This window comes from Equus asinus, chromosome 18 (genome assembly GCF_041296235.1).
Source record: "Equus asinus isolate D_3611 breed Donkey chromosome 18, EquAss-T2T_v2, whole genome shotgun sequence".
NCBI classification, from domain to species: domain Eukaryota; kingdom Metazoa; phylum Chordata; class Mammalia; order Perissodactyla; family Equidae; genus Equus; species Equus asinus.
In genome coordinates, this window is record NC_091807.1 from 13,237,482 (window position 1) to 13,253,427 (window position 15,946).

At 36.3% G+C, this 15,946-nt stretch overlaps 1 protein-coding gene across 1 annotated transcript; it reads right to left on the reverse strand.

Annotated features, from left to right (window-relative positions):
- Window positions 1–5,204: 5,204 nt before the first annotated feature.
- Window positions 5,205–15,628, reverse strand: HSPA13 (heat shock protein family A (Hsp70) member 13). Its single transcript, XM_070488707.1, has 5 exons — window positions 15,476–15,628; window positions 13,604–13,944; window positions 11,190–11,403; window positions 9,439–9,606; window positions 5,205–8,457 (listed from the first exon to the last, which is right to left on the reverse strand). The coding sequence occupies exons 1-5, from the start codon at window positions 15,498–15,500 to the stop codon at window positions 7,790–7,792; spliced, it is 1,416 nt and encodes a 471-aa protein (XP_070344808.1). The 5' UTR covers window positions 15,501–15,628; the 3' UTR covers window positions 5,205–7,789.
- Between the last annotated feature and the right edge of the window lie 318 nt (window positions 15,629–15,946).

Sequence of the window (15,946 nt, forward strand, 5' to 3'; positions counted from 1 at the left end):
CCTTCCTATGCAATAACCTTGCTTTATCCCCCAAGGGTATTTACGAAAAGTTGCCTTAAATTAAAAAACACTGTATTATCTAAAGCTTCCTCCCATTCGAATGGAAGCTACTTGAAGTATTGTCCTGTCTTTACATCCCTGAAGTGCCTACTACTCTTTTACTCATTACTCATTTTAAACATTGGGTAAATGTCTGTTGAATTCCATTAAGAAAAGGATCTACATATTTTATTAATATCAGTTAAAAGATTTTAGTCTTGTTATGCCTATAGTTTTAGTAAATCAATCAGAGAAGCTGCTGGAACTTAAAAATCTAATGGGAAATCAACAGTAGTCTGGATAAATTGTGGTATATTCAACAACGGAATTCTAGACAGCTAAGAGAATGAATGTACAACAGATACCGGCAACATCAGGGATGAATTTCACAAACATAACGTTGAATGAAAGAAGCCAACCACAAAAGAATGCTATTATATGATTCCATGATTCTATTTGTACATACCCTTGGTAGGGGGAGGGGTATTGATTAAAAGGGTGAAAAGGGTGAACAGGTGGACTTGTGGGATAATGGTTATGATCTATTTCTTGATCTAGGTCTGAGTATTGGTTCAGTTTGTGAAAATTCATCAAACTGTATACTTAGGATATGTACAATTTTGTATATATGTGTATAAATATATATACCCACACATATATATAATATATATTATACTTAAAGAGTAAAAAGAAAGCAAAAATAAAATAAGCAAAAAATGACTAAGCCCAAATTACTGGAAGATAATTTTATTGTGCTTTAAGAAATTAATATTTCATTCTCATTTCAATTATGTATATTAAGCTTGTTCAATCGCTGTGCAGGATACTCAAAATGACTGCATTACAGAGTAGTATATTTGAATTCATAAAAACACATTTATTCAAGGGTTCCTGTGTTTAAAGATTGTAACTTCAAGGGGGCCACCCTGGGGCATAGTGGTTAAGATCACTCCCTCCACTTCTGTGGCCTGCGGTTCAGAGGTTCATATCCTTGGTGCAGACCTAGCACTGTTTGTCAGGCCATGCAGTGGAGGCATCCCACATAAAATAGAGGAAGACTGGCACAGGTGTTAGCTCAGGGCCAATCTTCCTCAAGCAAAAAGAGAAAGATTGGCAACAGATGTTAGCTTATGGCCAATCTTCCTCACACACACACACACAAAAGATTGTAACTTCAAAACAGATTAAAAAATAATGATTATAATTTCACTTTGCAGAAATATTTACCTCAGCTGAGAGAAGGAAAACTCTAAGCATCGTTAAGTTGAATTCTTTTAGGATAATGAGAATATTTGTTGAAAGCTCACCATATGCCAAGTAAAGTGCAAAGCATTTGAGTCATTTATTACTTTCAATTCTCACTAAAGAATATAAGCAAGGCATTATTATCCACTCCATTTTACCGAAAATGATAAGATTCCGAGAGGATCTTGGCCAATAGAATGCAAAATCCAGGTTCACATAACTAGAAAACTGATGATGCTCTTTCCAGTTCTCTACCAAGGTGTCTCATTCTTAGAAAAGCACCTTGGGCACTGGCCCTGTGGTCGAGTGGTTAAATTTGCACACTCCACCTCGGCGGCCCAGGGTTTTGCGAGTTCAAATTCTGGGCACGGACATGGCACCACTCATCAAGCCATGCTGAGGCAGCATCCCACATGCCACAGCTGGAAGGACCCACAACTAAAAATATACAACTATGTCCCGGGGGGCTTTGGGGAGAAAAAGGAAAAGTAAAATTTTTTTTTTTAAAAAAAAGAAGAGCGCCTTAAAAGGAGTCTGTACTTCAAGAACGAGTGAGAAGAATTTTAAAGCAATAGCTTTGTAGGCATAGTAAATGGAATTAAAGCTTGAGGATGGGGTGCTTCTTCAGATATAGTATTAGTTTGAATCATACGAAACAGCCATTTTTGTAGGTCAAAAAATGGTTGAATAGTGGCAATTTCATATACTTTTAAATACAGCTTCGATATCAAACTTGAAATAAAGATGATGTTAAGAAGATGTAATGCTGTATTTTAACACACACACAAATAATAAATAGTTCCACCTGAGCTAGAGGACCTTTCTTTAGAAAAAATAACCCGGAAAACTAGAAGAAGAAAATATTATAGTACTTCAAAGAGTTGAGGATCTCGAGAAAATTTTCCTATGTTAAAATCTCAACTCCACCACTCTCTAGTTGTGGAAACTCAGGCAAGTTAACTTACTTCTCTGGGCTTATTTGGGAGTAATAATTCTATCTACCTCCTAGGGGTTTTTTAAAAATTAAATGATGTAACACAACACTTAGGAGAGTATCTGGCATATAGAAAGCATTCAATAATATGTTTTCTATTATTTAAATACCAACAGTCATAACTCCTTGTAATTGTAGTCTCATATTTATAATCAGAATCACGTCATGGGATATGCTATTAATTAAGCAAAAAGGACAAAATGTTTATGAAAGTCTGTTCTACACACAGCAACTTTGGGATAACTGGAGATTAAAATAAGACATGGTCTCCAGTGGCGCACGATATGATCTAAGTGGGATTAAGTGAATTTGAGAAGGCAGCAGTCAAGGCAGATCTCCTAGCTCCTTCGAGTTCTCCTAGGTCCCACTTTTCGAGCTGTCATTTCCCAAGCAAGTGGACCGCCTGTAGATACAGCAATCAGGACTTCCAGCTATACTGTGAGCCATATTTCTCTAAATCTTGTTATGAAAATGAAGACTATCTCAGTAGTTCATGCGGCTGCTATGCCGCTCGGTTAATGAGGCTGATCTAATAGGCATGAACTGAGGAAAGGCTGACTGGCTTCTCTTGTTGATGATTGCTAACCAGGTAACCAGAGATTTTCACTTGTTATTTACAGACAGACCAGTCAGAGCACATGATTAGTTATCACAATTGATCAAAGATAGGAAGCTTTTGTTTATCTCACGAATGTAGCACAAAGAGCAAAATAAAAATGAATAGGCATAGGAGTAAAATGTAAAAATATATCATAAATTGAAAAATATTTGTGGTATTTATAAAAATACTTGTGAGAAATTTGAAAAATATTTGCTCCAAAATGTATAGAAGGAAAATGATGCATATGCATTTTTTGTGTGCCAAGGGAAGTGATACAGGATCAATTTTTGAATTCGTGTTTATAAAACTCAGCTCATCATTAATACACTTGTGAATGATTATAGGTTTACAGCTATTTTTCAACTCTGATAAACATAGTACAAAATGTAGCGTGACTGACCAAAGAGTAAGACTAAAATGACTGATTTGTTGGAGTGCAATGGGAACTAGGGATACATTAATACAACTTCAGTCACCACCAATCCCCTCTGAACATCTTGCTTCTGGCTTTCTATTCTGAGCTTTTGTGCAAGAATTTCCAGGTATTACTGGGCAACCTTCTGCTTTCCCTGTATTGCCACATCTGATTTTACAGAGGTAATGGATGAGAATGGATGTTGGCCCATGATGTGTAAGGTCTTGAAAACTGTTGTTTCTTATATTTTGTCCAATTTTTTAGTTGGATCAGTTCCTTTCTATTCCATCTTGGCCAGAAGCAGAAGTCCAACAAATGGTAATTTGACAAAATGTTTAACCACACAGTAAAGGTCGTAAGTTTGAAAGGACAAGAAAGAAAAGAAGGAAAAAAAAGAAGTGTTAACTGAGGGGCTTAATCTTCTCAGGTAGAAAGAAATCCCAAGGTAGAGAGGACAGCCAGGTAGAGGCACCAGAAACCACTGAGCTGCTTCTATCTGTTGCTCAACTCTCCATGTTGTTTGGAAGTTGCAAATCCACTGCTTTATCTCCAGCATCATGTCTGTATTCCAAGAAAGGAATGGTGAGGAGCAAGACGTGTATAATCCAAATGTGTAAACTTAAACAAAAAATCTGTGGTTTCTACCAAGTTTTTATGCTTACATTTCAGTGGTCAGAATTATATCATGTAGCCATCCCTAGCTGCAAAGGAAGCTGGGAAATAGTTTGTAAAGTAGGGGATGTTGCTGCTCCAAAAACACTGGGGTCTGGAAGTAAGAATGAATAGAAAAGATATTGGATTAGCATTTAGCAGGCGCTGCCACAACTACTTTTAGCCACAATCATTTTCAACCATGACAAAATTATCCTAGTTAAGCAACTTGGGAGACAGAGGAAGGGTAGTAATTACAACTAGTAATTGAGACCTAATTTTCAGTTTCCAATACTGTATAGGCCATGTTAGACAATTTAAGGTGAATGGATGAACTCTTAGGAGAAATATGTGTGTGCGTGTTTATGTTATATAAAAAAGAATCCAGTTTTTTTTGAAGCAGCAACATCCTCTACTTTAAATATATTTATAAAGTTACCAGTGTTATACTATTCAATATTTTAGGTCTTTTAGGTAAGCCAAATAAGTTAACAGTTAAGTCAATAATATGGCACTTCTGCCACGTGCTGCTCATTAGCAGTGAGTCATCAAATCTTGCCCAAATTCAAGGGAAGAGCACGACACAAGGAGGTGAATACCAGGTCAGGATCACTGGAAGCTATGCTAGAGGCTGCCTATCTCAGTGGGGCACTGCATGTGTTTGTTAAATGAAATAAATATGGAAGTGTCACTATATTCCCTCATATGTTTGAGTACCTCAACAATGGTAGTTACAATAACTATGAATCACAGGAACTAGTATTGGAGAGAGTCAAGTCTACTGTCTTTATTTAAGGGCTCATTTGAAGACTACGTTAATTTAAGGGCTTATTTGAAATAGACTACATTAATCAAATGAATCTTTTAAAAAGTTAATGTTGAGTTTTTGTCCAAAGAATATGACAAACTATTAGAAAATTATAAAGTATTAACCATCAACCAAAGGATTACGGGAGTCTATTATGCAGGATCACTTACTAACTAGATTAGTTTAGGTCTTGGCTCCATTATAGTCAAAAACCATGAGCTGGAATTCAGAATTCTGGAGATACTGTTCATGTGATAAAGGAACTGTCACTTCTAGTTTAGGGAAACAAGTAGAAAAGTACAGAAGCAATCCCAGAGAGTCAGGGTGCAGGGAACTAGGCAACAGCTGCTGAGGTCATGCACCATGAGCATCAGATCAGCATTGTCCTCACTTTCTTGCTTATATACCTCAAAAATGTACTCCAGTCTAGTCCTGAATGGAAAATAAACAGTTTAAAAAACAAACTGCAAAGTAGTATTTATTTACATTAAAATGTGAATTACTTGTGTACACAAATTTGAGAGGCACAATCTGTTATGCACAATTGCCATAGTCTTCAGAACATATTATACACACAGCAGGATCTGTTGATGTCAGTGGTTTGAGCGAAAACACAGTACCAAAACATTCCTAATATAAAATAAATTACTCATTCACATATTCTAATCATACAAGACAGTTAATATTTTAGAAGTTAAGCGCTTCAAAAAACACTAGCTAGATGACCAAAATGAATTTTGTTTTATGAAAAATGTCTTCAGATTATTATGCATAAATGATCCCTTTCAGGATGCATTTTTATCTTTTAAATAAATAAACTACATTAATTTCAAGACTATTTATATATAGCCCCCTAAAATATGATTGAAGATAGACATCACTTTATGTTTTTAAAGGTGTAACTATACTAGAGAATATGCTAAACTTTTACCCCCAAATTCCAACACTGCCATTCGATTTTTCAGACACAATCAAATTACTTAAATTCCAATTTTAATGTATGAGAATAGCTGCCCTGTTTTGCAAATTGTTTCCTCTAAAACGTGTTAACAGATTGTCCTGGACTATCTCACATATTTGAGAAATTCAAGCTTTTTAAAAAAATCCTAAAATGCTTTAGGTTAAAGCTGATACTGTATGTAGAGATTCCGATAAATTGAACACTTTTTTAAAGACCTTCACAAAGAGATCTTTTTCAATTCTAAAATCTGTTAAAGATTTATTAAAGTCCAAGAGAACACGTGAGTATTTCCATAATGCAGTGAAGGATTCCTCTTTGGCATTTCTCTGTTAGTTCTAAAATAAAATATGTCAACATTTCATATTATTCTACCTACCTACTATTGACATTTTCTGTACACAAAAATATTTGATTGAAAATGTGTTTTAACAGCAATTTCATTGCTAAGAAACATTTGTTAGATCTGCAAAAAAATATTAACATTCAGCTTTTTACTATGAGAAGCTGAAATGTTTTGATGTTGCTAAAATGCGTTTGCTTAGTTCTCTTTTTCAGTGATTGGAAATTCAACAACATTTCAAATTTAACAATGGATAAAGCAGACATGCTTTACAGTAACAAAAATGCTGACCAGAGTATAATTTTTGAATATTGATATGAAGCATGCCTATATTAAGGGAAAAGAAAATATATCTTCAAATACTATGGGCATCACAGAAACAGAACTGCTATATTTTCTTTCTTGGTCCCTGTAGCTTTTCTAAAAGGAAAGAAACAAAAACAAAAACAGAACTGCTACAAATGTGGATTTATGGGAATTCTTCGATACTGCCTCCTTCCAGATTAGATATCCGCGTTACTTCCAATATTAACAAACTTTTTGTTCTCATCACACACTAACCTTAAGGCTGAAAACAGTCCCAGTGTGACTATTTTAAAACGATAGTAGGAAACAATAACAAGGTTTTACAATTGAGCACATTTTCCTTGCTCAAAATTAATATGGGGAAAAAATCTCAGTAAAACTGAATCAAGCACAATTCAGTTAATTATTATGGGGATTAATTATTAAGGGGATTAATATGGGGGAAAATCTCAGTAAAAGTGAATCAAGTACGATTTGATAGTTCAAATGCAAACTACATTCTCCAGGGCTTGCTGAAAATAACAAAACAAAACAAATATTGTAGCTAATTACTGCTATTTACTAAAGTCTGCAAAGAGTTTGGATAACAAAAAAGTGATAGTAATGATGGCTTTATTGTGACATTAACACATATTTTAAAATGCAATTAATAATTCCCTATTGTTTTCTAACCAGGCAGAATTATGGAAATCCAAGCAGAGAATGATGGACAGCAGATCAAAGAACTGAAATGTAAATTGGCTATTTCTACTATCTGGTATTGAAACATTTGAATAAATCAGTAGCTATTTTAGAAAGAAAATAAACTGAGCCAATAAATATATTTTAAAAACCTGGAGAATGCAGATTACATGAACAAGACACATAATTGGATATTGAATTTGCGAAAGTAAATTTATTTAATATGGCAGTTATTGAATACTATCTATCAGCTTATATTAATAATACTGCTATCTCCCAACCAATGTATATAACTGACATCAACACTGTCCTTCAAGTAGAGGTAAATTAATAGTCATATGTAATAACCAAGTAAATAAATTACCAGCTCCTGCTAATACAATTTAGTAAGAACTGGGAATCCTATAATTGGCACTAGGCAATGTTTACAGAATGTAATTTTAAGTGCATACGGTTATCTACTTCCAGAATCCAGAAAATATAGCCACCCATGCTCCTCTAAGGTTTTACCTCAATTCTATCATTTTAGAAGTATTTGTTGGAATGGGATCTCTCCAAAATCAAAGAGGATCAATCTGGTCACATTTAATCCTAAAACAAAATGTTATGTAAAATTGTTGTGTATCTAAATGCTGCCTTTTAGGTAAATTTGTGAGATATTTTAGAGACTTTCTTTACTGGAGGAGGCAGTCTGATAAACAGGAAGAGATCATCACACAATCACGAGTAAGAATGATTCCTCCATAATTCAGTTGAAGTTGGTCTTCTGTAAATGCTTATTGGGAATTTCCAAAGCACTGACTTGGAGAGGCCAAGAGCCTCCATCAATCCCCGCTTGGATAGCCACTCCTGTCACCACTGCCAGGTCAGGGTCTACAGACGTGTTGGGATCCTTTCCAAAGAACTCCTGAATGACCTGGCGGATTCGAGGAATGCGAGTAGAGCCTCCAACCAAAACCACCTCGTCAATCTCAGTCTTTTCCAGGTGGCCTTCTTTTAATACTTGCTGAATGGGGACGAGTATTTTCTGGAAGAGATCTTCATTAATGGAGTCAAAAAGCTTCCGTGATATTTCTGTTTCAAATAAAACTTGACTTTCTCCACTCTTCTTTTCAGAAAGGCCAGCTTCAAACACATTGTTCATAGGGTGGCCATCTGATGGGGAAAGCCTGTCCTTTGGCAGTTCAGTGTCAGTACTCTGAGGTTCCTTCCTGTCCTTTTCCTCCACGGTTAGTAATACTGACAACTGAGCAGACTGATGAAGCGTCAGATTTAATTTGACCATTTCCACGGCTTGTCGTAATCTGTGAATTTCCTCTTTCCTAGAAGGTAGGAAGCCATAGGTTTCATAGATCTGTTTATATAAGTACTGAAGCAATCTCTGATTGAAGTCCTGTCCTCCAAGTTTATTGTTTCCTAAGTTAAAAATAAAAAAGTTCACGTTATATTTATGCATGTGTGTATACATGTCTGTGTAGTATCTATGTATAAAAATGATACTCAATAACGCATCTCTTGCTTAATGTATTATTAAGTTTTATTCATACAAGACTAATCAAAAATAACAGGGTTAAAATGATTTTAACTCATACGTGCACTATTAAAGAAACAGTGCATGTTTGAGTTAAAATTTTTAAATGATGTAAAAGGAAGTATCTCTTACTGATAGCAAATACTTTTTCAGAAAATAGAGATTTGAGAACACAGACTGGCTTTTAAATAGCAATTTAAAAACATTAAGTGTCATTCTTAACAGAAGAAAGTTCTTCTCATGATCAAAAAGTATCAGTAGGCATTTTATCTTTTTTTTAATCCTTTCGCTTGCACGATTAAGAGCTGAAAAAGTAGAAAAAATAATTGAAAAGTTAAAGAGTAATGTAATATAAATTCCCAGCACTGAACCTGGTTCACAAGAGAGCCCAGTCAGAAGAGAGAAAAACGCAGAAGTCAGACCACCCATAACTTACACCTTGACTTTCCCAACAGGCTTAATTCTTTAAATGAAATTAAAAACAAAAACAGTTTTAAAAGATTTAGAATGCAAAATCCTACCATTTCCCAGAGAATACTATTATTAGATTTTTTAAAGATATCTATTTTATAAAACCTAAGTGAAAGAAACTGATCTTCTTAATTTTGAAAGCATTTTTCTTTCTTTCTGTTCTCCCCTATGGCCATGAAAAGTCCTGTTGGCTCAGTGAGTGACAACTACAGCTGGCGGCTGCAATGGGCAGTGCTTTTATTTGACTCATAGGATGCCCAGTCATTTTGTTTAGACTTCACTTTTGCTGTAAATATACATCAATGGTGGCATAAAATTTACATTTACAAAAGATTACCAAAATGAAGCCAAAGTATACTGAAAAAAAAATTTAACTCTCCCTATATTTTTCTTACCAGACATTGCTCGGGTTAGAAACATTCCTCCTTGTTTATTCAGCAATGACACATCTAGAGTTCCTCCGCCCAAATCTATCACCAAGACATGAAAGACATCAGCCTTGTGGAGACCATAGGCCATAGCTGCCGCTGTGGGTTCATTTATTACCCTCAAGATCTTCAGTCCTGTAAGATTGGTTGGAGGGAAGAACAACTCATGAGAGGACACTATTAAAAAATTCCTTCCTACTCAACTGCACGACGTTCGTGTTTTCTATGACACGAAGTCCACTGAGCAACGAGAACAGTCACAAACCCAATAAAAATAAGGAATGGGAAGGGTAAATAGAAGTTCTTCTAAAAGGGTGTCATTAAAGAGTATAATCTAAAAAAATAGAGGCCCAGCCAGATTCAGTGGAACATATCATTCTATTCTTTATTAATTCTTAAATTTTAGAAGAAATCTCTCACCCTCTTCTAATTTTCGTATTTTACTTGTGAACATATGAGCAATAAAACGTTAATCATTATATACCAAAACAAACTACATAAGTAGAAATGAGATAAGCTTACTACGCTCTTCAGAAGTACTTAAAATGCAAGACCCTCAAATGCAAATCCGAAACACACAGCACATCTGATTTTGCAGGTAATGTTAAACAGGAAGCATGCAGGCTGAAGATCAGATTTCCTTGAGCAAAATTCCTGCTTTAAGCTAACTGCCACACATAATGAGTGGCCTGGAAAGTAAAATGGCTTTCTGTTTCAGGAGCCGTAAAAATTATTCAAACTCTGAAGAATTTATTCCAAGACCATAATACTCTTCCCCTTAGCTGTCTTACTTCATGAATAACTCTGCTCTGGCCACAGTGTCCCACTTCTTACGTATCAGCAAATTCCCATTTTATGGTGGCTACACTGGCCGTTCTCCCTTCTGAAATGTATTTCCTCTATATATCTGCTTGGCTAACTACTTTGCTTCCTTCAAATCTGCTTAAATGTCCTTTCTCAGTGAGCCCTCTCTGACCACCCAGAGATCCTGTCCCCTTACTTTGATTTTTTCTTCCATAGCTTGTTACTTTCTGTTAGACATTGTGTCAAGGTTCTCAACCAGAGGCCACTTTGCCCCTCGGGGGACATTTGGCAATGTCTGGAGACATAAGATTGTCACCACTTGGTAGAAAGGGTACTGCTAGCATCTAGTGAGTAGAGGTTAGCGATGCTGTGAAATATCCTATAACACACAGTCCCCAACAAAGAATTAACTGGCCCAAAATATCAGTAAAACTAAGGGTGAGAAACCCCACGATATACTTGTCTTTAATGTTGATTTTCTGTTTCCTTCCAGTAGAATGTAAGTGCCATGAGAATAAGGATTGATCTGTTTTGTTCACCCAGGCACTCAATATTTGTTAAATCGTGTTAAATGAATCCTCTCTACCTCAGATTTTTTTAAAACATTATATTCACGTTACTATTAAAGAAAGTTTAGAAGAAAAAATTCCTCATTGCTAACATGAGTCCATGTTCTCTCTCAGCCTTTGTCATGTGCCTATCTGACTGGCTGTGGTTGTAATATACATATTTACTTTATGTTATGGAGCTTTCTTGATTATTGTTCATAAACCTATATCCTTCTGATTTACCTACCATATAGTTTATTTATCAGCCTAGTTAGGTGATTTGCAAAGAGATACACTTTACTACAGAAGATTTTCAACCTAAGAAAATTTTGAGAAAAATGCAAACTCACACAAGGGTGATACTACCTGCTAGGTTAGCAGCTTCAATTGTTGAATTTCTCTGTTTTAGATCAAATTCTGCTGGTACAGAAATAACAGCATTGGCGACTGGCATTCCAAGGTATTCCTCTGCCATTTCCTTCAATTTCAACAACAGTCTAGAGCCAACATATTCTGGGGAAACTGTGATGGTCTCATTACTTGTCACAGAAAACTCAACCATTCCATTTTTGTTTAAAACCTGTGACCAAGATTAAAAAAAAAAGTGTAAGAGAGTGTGTGTATCTATATATACTTATACACATACATGTGTACTGGACTTAATCAATCAAAACCTACTTTTACCTTTACAAGTTCATAAAATTCATCTGTAATCTATCAAGTACATTCACTAAGATTAGAGGTTATTCAAAGTTATACTTTAAAATCTATAGAATGAATCCACACCATGTAACAGCAGAGTAATAAAATTCATCATCAAGCATATAATTATAACAGAAGATTCTCAATATATATCTGTTAAATGAATGAAAGAAAAAAATGAACGATGAAATTAAGGAATGACAATTGCTGAATCATGTATGTGATGCAGGATCTTCTTTTTTAAAAAAATTAATTTGTTTTTAATTAGTTTGTTTTAATATAAAAAACTAGATTAATTCTAAAACATACTATCCTAGTTTCACCAATAGATTATACTAACATCAACAGTAAAGAGAATTAGTCTGTTCTAAGAAATTATCAGAATTTTACCCCATTAGGTTTCAATCAAGAAAACCTGACCTTCCTGAAAGTATTTCACCTGTCTGGGGAAAACAAAACCACGCTTCAGAAAGTATTAAAATAAGGTGGAGAGACACCAGTACCATCAGAGCTCACACAAAACAGAAACTTAGATTTTCTAGATCACAAAGAAACTTAAGGAAAAAAACCCATAAAATAACTCCCAGACCAATAAGTAATGTACCCAAAGCTGTAATATAATTTGGAGAAAATGTATAGCTTTATATGAATGTATCATTATATAAGAAAGATTATAAATTAATAAAGGATCCTAAGAAAGAGGCTAAAAAGGAACAAAGAAAAACCTAAGAAACTCATGGAGAAATTTTTTTCTCCTTTGAAAGTAGATGAAAAATTTGAGAATTTTTATAGACAGGTTAATCAAGAAGTGGCACTGATACAACTAACTATTTTAAAATCTATTCATTTAGAATCCCACTTCATAATTTACAAGAAAAACTCGACATGGAACAAAGATTTAAATGTTTAAAAGAAAAAACTCAGCAAAAGTCAAACCTACAAACACTCATATAAAAGCATTAGAAAAAAAATACAACGGGAAATGCCACTGTCAGCACAGTAACAGTCCAAAACCACTGTTAAAAATTATTGAGATGATTGTACCACACAAAAATTTAACACTCTTGATAGCACAAAAACAAAATTATTTATCATCAATAAAAGGAAAAAATAAATAAAAGGAAAACATACTGAAAACATCACAAATGTACTTTTACAGTCATTAAGGAAAAGTTAAAAACCCCAAGAGGAAACATGACAAAGGACAAGGGATCACTAAAGAAAATAAAATTGCCAACAAATTTTTTAACATCTGATCTCACTAGAAATCAAAGGAATGCAAATTAATCCAACATACTGTTTTTCACTTACCTGTTGGCAAAGACTGAAAAATAATAACTAGTGAAGATACAGGCACTCTAAAAGATAGTCAAGAGCACATAACCTTTCTGGTGCACAATTTGGCAACATAAATCAAAAGCCTTAAAAACGAGCACACATTTGATCTAAAATTCTACTTCTAGAATTCAAGCTTAGGAAATCATCAGAGAAGTGTGCAAAGATACATGTATGAGAATATTCAATGAAGCTCCAACATTAGTGGAAAACCAGGGATAAAATAAAATGTACCCTGATAGAGACCAAACAATTAAATAATAGAGCAGTCGTCCCACGAAACCATGAAAGACAATGATGTGCATCTATTAACTAATTGTCCATGACGTATTGTTGAGTTTCAAATAAGTCATAAAACAGCATACCTAGTATGATCTTTTTATGTATACAAATATGTATACTCTCACACACAAACAGAGTATCTGTCTATCCATCCATCTTCCTATCTGTCTACACTGGGCTTTATTAGTTTTCTTGCTACAATACAAGAGCTAAGCAGACACTCTGAGGATGGCAGAACAAGAATATGGTAAGGCCCTAAGTCCTCGATAGCCTTGTGGAGCTACTGAATTAACTCATAACTCCGCTGGAGCTGCTGTGGGATTGCTTGTTATAGGAGATAATATAACTTCCATGAAGATTAAATCAGTTGAAACAGAAATGTTTTGTAACTTGAAGCCAAAGCATTAATTGAAACAGTATGCTCAACTAAAATTAAAACGGATTTTAGCTTAATCACTTACCTTAAATGGGTATCTGCCAATTTCAGCCTCCAGCTCTTCTGGGGTAAAAATCTTGCCTATGAATCTTTTGGCATCATATATTGTATTCTGAGGATTTGAATCTGCCAGCTCTAAGCTTTCATACCCCACAAACACATCACTGTCAGTAAAGGACACCATGCTGGGTATGCTGATATGCCCATTTTCATCTGGGATGACCTTTACTTTCCCACTGCCAGGAAAGAACACCCCAACCGAACAGTAGGTGGTGCCAAGGTCAATGCCAATCACTTTAGGAGTAGGCAGTGGTAAATACTGTTGTGCCAAATAGCCAGCCAACAGGAGAGTCAAAACAGCTGATCCTGAAAATATAGGGAAATTCAAAGATATGTCTTACCAAATCAGTTACAATATGCTAAATTACTATAGCAAAGTCCCTTTGATACCACTTTGAAACGACTAAAAATACACTCTCAAAATATTTTCTTTTATAGTACTAATGGCAACTCTTCTCTCAGACATCAAGTTTTCCATAATGTAACCTATTACACAACTAAAATGAAGTAACAACAAAAACAAAAAACCCCCGTAGATGCAGGTATGTGTAGTTCATTTATGAGTGAATTAAGGAATAAAAAATAAAAACATTTGGCTAATAATTGTGCTGATGCTGACGGGAAAAGCCACTCATCTGGAGAAAAAGCTAGATAGAATCCAATTTCTTGATCAACTGATACTTAGATTTCATAGTCTTATAAATATTTTAGTTGGCAGTATTAAAAAGAAACCCCATTATTAAAATTCCCACAGCAAAAACTGTTATTGTAAGGCTAAAACTCTTTATCCACTAATCTCCATTTTCGTTCCGAAAGGATGCAATGGATAAACTGGATAAAATGCTTCTGAAAGTTGCTTAGATATTAAACGATCACTTCACAACATAATATAGTTAACTTCTGTATTTAAATATGAATTAAAGTATTTCTTGCAGAGGTAATATTTAGGGAAGGAGAAGCATAAAAGTGTATAACCCTGACGACGACATAAATGGAAGCTCCTTGAAGGCAGGTTTTGTTCACTGTTGTATCCCCTGCACCAGGATCGGTTCCTAGCAAACAGCAGATGCTCGATAAATATTAAGTGATGAAACAAGAATATGAACAAATGCCATGCAGATTGTACACATAACTGACGAAGAAAGATGCCACTTCAAATTTACAATCAATCTATTATCTGGTTTCAGGAGGCTGTGCTACACACCTGCGTGCCACCCATGTTACATACGACCCCAAACGTCCATCTGTTAGTAATTGTTAGCTCATCCTCAACACACAATTCAGAGAAACGAAATTCAGTGCCAACGGCACTTTCCTTTTACTCCTACGAGCAACAAAATTTCAGCATCATTTCATCACCTTCTGGTCTGGGAAGGGTAATTCCTCACCCGGTTTGATGGAAAGAGCAATGGACTATACGCTAAAGAGGCCTGGATATCTCAAAATCCAGCATCCATCCAGACGCTGCTGCTGCTCCTCCCCCTTCTCCCACAAAGGGGACCTGAAGATTCAGATTTTTGCAGCCTCCCAAAGACCCCAATTCAACTAACGATTCAAAATCGACGTTCTGTTGGAAAGAACCCTTCCCGAGGCCCGATGTCCCTGGGTTGCTGGCAAAGGGTCGCCGCGGGCCTACCTGGGCCTATTCGCTCTGGGCCATATATACGACCCCCCACCCGGCGCCTCGAACAGACGAAAACGGCCTCGAAGTCACCTTTCCGCGCCCTTCCCGTTGCGCCAGCTGGCTACAGGAGCTGCGACAACCACCCCCGCCCATCCCGGCCTCCCCGAACCGCTCTGGGGCCCGCAACAGCGACAGGAACCCCAAGTCACTGACCTAAGATCGTCATCTCTCCGGCCATCACAGTCCCGCCGAAGAGGCTTGGGATGACTGTACCAGACGTGGGGCACCGCCCCCATGCCGCCGGCAGACCCGTGGCTCCCTGGGAAATGTAGTCCTCTTGCTCTGTCGCAGCCGGAGAAACTACACCTCCGACCAGAGAAAGGACTTCATTGACCGTGAGGAACCTGGGCGAGAGCCTTCATTCAACCGCTGCCAGTGACGACTGAGCCGCCCTCCCACGCACGGACTACCGAGCCAATTAGGCTGAGGTGGAGGAGAGCCAAGAAGAGGGAGTGGCTTTTATAACCAAACCTGAGCCGCCTCGAGCCAACTTGAGGTAAAAACAGTGTCTTTAGCAACGCCCCAGCGCTTTGTATTGTGGGAGGTGTAGTTCCCGTCTGCCCCGTTCGCCGGAGAGACAGTGAGGTCTATTAGTTTATTCATTTTTTTGGCCATGTCCCTAAC